Here is a 5,000-nt window from a genome sequence, read left to right on the forward strand (position 1 = left end):
CTCTCGCCAAAGAGGATCATGGGATATGGGAGTGTGTGGCCACCAACGAGGCGACCAGCATTACTGCCAGCACCAAGCTGCTCGTGTCTGGTGAGTGTGTGTGTGTGTGTGTGTGTGTGTGTGTGTGTGTGTGGTACTGCCAGCACCAAGTTCCTTGTGTATGTGTGTGTGTGTGAGGGGAGTACTCCTATCATAGTGCTTGCATCTGGTGTGTGAGTGTGTGTATTTAGCCTCCTCTCTCTCAGATGAATGAAGAATGAAACCGCTATTAACAGCACGTGTGTATATGTGTATGTATTTATATGTGTGTGTGTGTGTATGTGTGTGTGTGTGTGTGTGTGTGTGTGTGTATGTATTTGTGTGTGTGTGTGTGTGTCTGTGTGTGTGTGTGTGTGTGTGTGTGTGTGTGTGTGTGTGTATGTATGTGTGTGTGTGTGTGTGTGTATGTGTGTTACAGGCACAACCCCCCACGCCCCTCTGGATATCCATGTTGCCGTCACGGCGAGTGCAGCCAATGTCTCCTGGGAGCCGGGATACAACGGAGGGTTTGAACAAACCTTCACCGTCTGGTAGGATAGCAGGAGTTACCATCAAACTACAAAAAAAAAACACTCTAACTATACATGGCAAGCTAAACTAGGAAAATCATCAAAGCCAAAATATTATAATCAAACTAGAAAACAAACACTCTAACTAAACATGCCAAACTAAACTAGGAAAACCATCAAAGCCAATTCATCATGATCAAACTAGAAAACAAAAACTGTATTGGACTGCATTTTGGGTGGAGCCCGTACGGTTGATTGACAGCAATTACCTCACCCCTCCTCTGCCTCCTAAAAGATGTAAACATCCTCCACAATCAGACGTCCCTGAGGGGTATTTCACAAAACCTAGATAAGGAATTAAGCTGGGATTTTTTGGTTTTCCTGGATGAATTTAGCCTTGACTTGGTTTCACAAAAGAGATGGCACATAAGTTTCCATGGGGATTTATTCTCTGCACCTAGCCTGGTCCCTACCTGGCTAACAGCCAAGCTAATTTTAAAGGTAATAATGTTGTCTTATTGGTTCAGATAGCTGTCATTCGAATCAGACCTCCGTGCTAATTTTTAACTTGCTAAATGTACTGTATTTGCTCGCAAAACAAAACAGATTGTTCTCCTACTACCATATGGTTATTATTTTAATTGTGATAGCCTTATAATTATTACAGTTTTTCTCAGTCGTTTTGGTGCTTTTCTCACATCACTATTAACATTTGCACAGCAGTTTGGTGCATTTCTCAAAACAATTAGTGCAAACTGCAAAACGTAGTGGAAAACCTGCAAAAGCACGTCACTTGCTCAAAATAGATAGTCCATTCCTTAAAAGCAAGTATTTATGTCAATGAAGCTGCCAGTGTCATCAAAATGAGAAGTCTTGACACCATCGTTTATGAACAAGATAGTCAAATGGCTTTGTCATGTTTTCATTACGACAGTTTATGCTCTCAGGGCCAGATGTACGTACATTTGCGAACGTAGAGTTATCAGCGCCATGGACACACCGCAGATTGCGAACGCTGTCAGACCCAAGTTTCCGTCGTATTTATCAATGTTTAATCCTTAGTGTAAACTGCGCCTTTCCTGCCTTTATCCGCCCATAAACACAATTTACAAACGTCCACAACTGAATGGCAGCGCCTACATACAAGCGCAGTTGAATGAAGTTACTGTAACATAGGCCTAGGAACTCATTGTTTGCTTATTTTGTTGATAGACGTTTAATGAATAGCCTACTGTAGTTGATGGAAGTTGGAAGTGGAGGGGCAAGTTTTCGAAGGTGTTTTCAACTATAATATAAAGTTATATCAATGTGCATCTTTGCAGTGGTAAGCGCTTTCTTATTGACGTTGCGTGCCGACACAAGGAAGCACTCACACGTGGATGCATACGTAAATTTGCATTCAGTTGGTCTACCACGCCTACTCCTGCTGTTTTACAGAAATAGCCATGATTCCCCATTCCAAAAAGGACAACTTTACTTCATTGTTGTCTATATCAAAAGCGGTTGTTCACTTTGTGTGAATGACGCTATTTCCCGCATCTTTTTTATTCCAACCGGGAGTTCTTTGGGGCAGAAACGAGAACGCGCACACATCCTGAATTACTTACACCTGGCTTGACATAGTTGCTCCTACTCATCTTGGATTGGCGTTAGTGAAAACGAGTGAAACTATGAAAATCATCAAAGACAATTTGGCAAAATCAAACTACAAAACAAACACTCTAATTCAATATGACAAACTAAACTAGGAAAAATATAAAAGAATATTGAACAAAATCAAACTATCTCTAACAAGCACTCTAATTGAAGTGATACACAAACACACACACACACACACACACACACACACACACACACACACACACACACACACACACACACACACACACACATATACGCACGTCGCACGCACTAGGTGTAATGAGTCTGTGTGCATGGATTCCAACATCAATATGATTAATAATATATATATATTAGAATTTATGAAAATATTGATGTCTTTCAATGTGTACAAATGGATGTGTGTGTGTGTTTTGTGTGTGTGTTTTTTTTGTGTGTGTGTGTGTGTGTATGCACTCTGGCCAGGATTAAGAGGGAGAGTCTGGGAGCCCATGATTGGTTGTCGCTCCCGGTAACGGTGAAGGGTCAGCACTGGTTACTACTGAAGGGTCTGCAGCCAGAGACGATCTACGAGTTCAGCATCCTGTCCAGCAACAAGATGGGCACAGGACGCTTCAGTGAAGTAGTCACTGCCAGCACTCTAGGTACACACACACACACACACACACAGATACCACACACACACACACACACACACACACACACACACACACACACACACATAAAGGGCTCTATCTTGTACTCCAGCGCAATTGACTTTGTATACTCGCGCTTTTGGGATGATTCTTGCACCCTGGCGCATGGCGTAAAACTCGTTTTCCACCCGGCGCAAAGTTTAATTCCTTATTTTGCACGTTTATTTTTTAAACAATGCGCCCAGGGGTGTGGTAATTAACAACCTAGGGAGTCCTATTGTACACCTGGTCAGAAGTCTATGGCGAGTTGTTTATATGTTATTTTAAGAGCGCATTGTCAACAGTCATATTGGCGGGTGCACAACGCACCATCCTTCTATCATCCATGAACGCACACCAGCGCACGTCCATGCAAAACATTACAAATTGCACGATTACAATGGGAAACATAATTAGAATAAAGATATTAGGAAATACTGAACATGTCATGATGAGTAGTTATTCACCATCATTTGCAAATTGGTAATGACGGTTAAAAGTGATTAGGGGAGAGGCGAGAGACACGTATGGAGCACAGCTGAAGACGCACTGTCACGAGATATAAGCAACTCCTCTGCAGGATAAATGTTGATTTATTCAGTCATTTGAGCAATATTAGGGTAAGTGTTGCTTTTTCCAGCCTATGTTTTCGATGGTAACCCATTGTCAGTCAATAGTGAAAGTAACTGCATATAACTGTCTTGTCGTTGACTGACACCATGGTGAAGTTAGTTTCACTTTGCCAATGAGTTCAAATAATAGAGGAGTGCAAATGCGTGAAGGCTATGCTAGGTTTTAGTAAAGTATGGTTTAGTGGAATGACTATTCCATACGGTCTCGCAAGCAGCCTCCTTCAAATGCGCCGTTGAATGTCAAAATACAGATGCATTTATTTTACATTGCGCTTTGCGTCGTTAAAGAGAATGACAGATGTCATTCTCATTGGTTTAAATGATGTTACGCCCCAAACACACCCATGACTGATTAAAAAAACCTAGGAACACCTTGTTGCACCATGCGCTCGACGAAAACCCTCCCAATGTGGACTGGACATCCTACTAAATTTGAATAAGCTTTTGACGAGTGACGATGCGCTTTTGACTGTCATGATAGGGCCCTTAGTCTTTCCTATTTTGCAGTCAGCGCATATTGGAATTTTCCCTCCACAGGTACATGTGCGCCCACTGGGGCATTTCAGCGAAAAGAGGGGGCGTGTTCTGGCGCAAACGGTCCCTGTTGATATTTTGCAGTTTCTGAAAACAATTCCGCCACAGACCAGGAACCTCCTGGTCTAAAGTCAGTGGCGCAAATTCAGATGCTATTTTAAGGGCACATGCATGGCCACAGGCCTGCAGGAATGAATGCTATGCACACCGATCTACAGACACCCTGTGCACAGATGGAAACATTCAAAGCCTTGATAATATTTGTCCGTTTCCCGGTTTTGTTCGTGCATTGGTCAACTAAACATTTAGTAGCCTATATAGTACATCTACATGCAATATCTTTACAACAACAACGCCTAATTACGACTTATTAATTTGGACAACTTTATACAGCCCTATAAAGGCTAAAGTTACCTTTAGTTTTGTTCCAATTTACCGTTGTGTATGGCTTTAAACATCGTGTGCACTTTAACATCAGCCTATAAGCATTATTCCAGCTGCGCTAAGATTTCGACAAGCACCACAATTTTGCCTACCTTGTTGTAGCCCATCTGAAATAACTCCAAGCTTTGCTATGTTCCCTCCATCCTTTCGTTGTTTTCAAAAAACGTTTTATATCCATGATGGCCTTGAAGTCTTGAGTTTGTGAATTAGCTTAAATTAGCTTATTATGTGCTGTTAACCAGCAAGCATAGATAGTAAAAGAAAACAGCAAGTAGCCTTGGCTACAATTTCTGTAGTTGCTGCGTCCATTCATTGTTATTCTCTCTCCTGCTCAAACAAAAGTTGTGCGTGCATTAAGTTGATGATAACGTGTTTACAAACGCTACTTTACACATAAAATATTGTAAATAGCCTACTGTCATGCAGTTAATGGGATACTGTGCAGGGTTGGAAAGTTACAGTAGGTCAACTTGTTTCTCGTTGTTGAGTTGCCTAATGGTAAGGTAATGCCCCCAAATGCCCCAGCAGCAGCACGGGAGAGGAGAGCT

The 5,000-nt window shown here is 41.9% G+C and overlaps 1 protein-coding gene across 1 annotated transcript in view; it reads left to right on the plus strand.

Moving 5' to 3' along the window:
• igsf9bb (immunoglobulin superfamily, member 9Bb) overlaps positions 1-5,000 on the plus strand; it is a 38,161-nt gene that overhangs the window by 12,095 nt on the left and 21,066 nt on the right. Inside the window, exons 12-14 of the mRNA XM_076274407.1 lie at positions 1-90; positions 458-569; positions 2,634-2,812. The exon at positions 1-90 is cut by the window's left edge and continues 61 nt beyond it. Of these exons, the coding sequence (XP_076130522.1) occupies positions 1-90; positions 458-569; positions 2,634-2,812 (381 nt within the window). The remainder of the gene's footprint in view (positions 91-457; positions 570-2,633; positions 2,813-5,000) is intronic.

The sequence above is a fragment of the Alosa pseudoharengus genome, unplaced genomic scaffold (genome assembly GCF_046254945.1).
Source record: "Alosa pseudoharengus isolate Yale_2024_CS ecotype anadromous, Long Island Sound unplaced genomic scaffold, YU_APseudo_1.1 YU_APseudo_1.1_scf_8, whole genome shotgun sequence".
NCBI lineage: Eukaryota > Metazoa > Chordata > Actinopteri > Clupeiformes > Clupeidae > Alosa > Alosa pseudoharengus.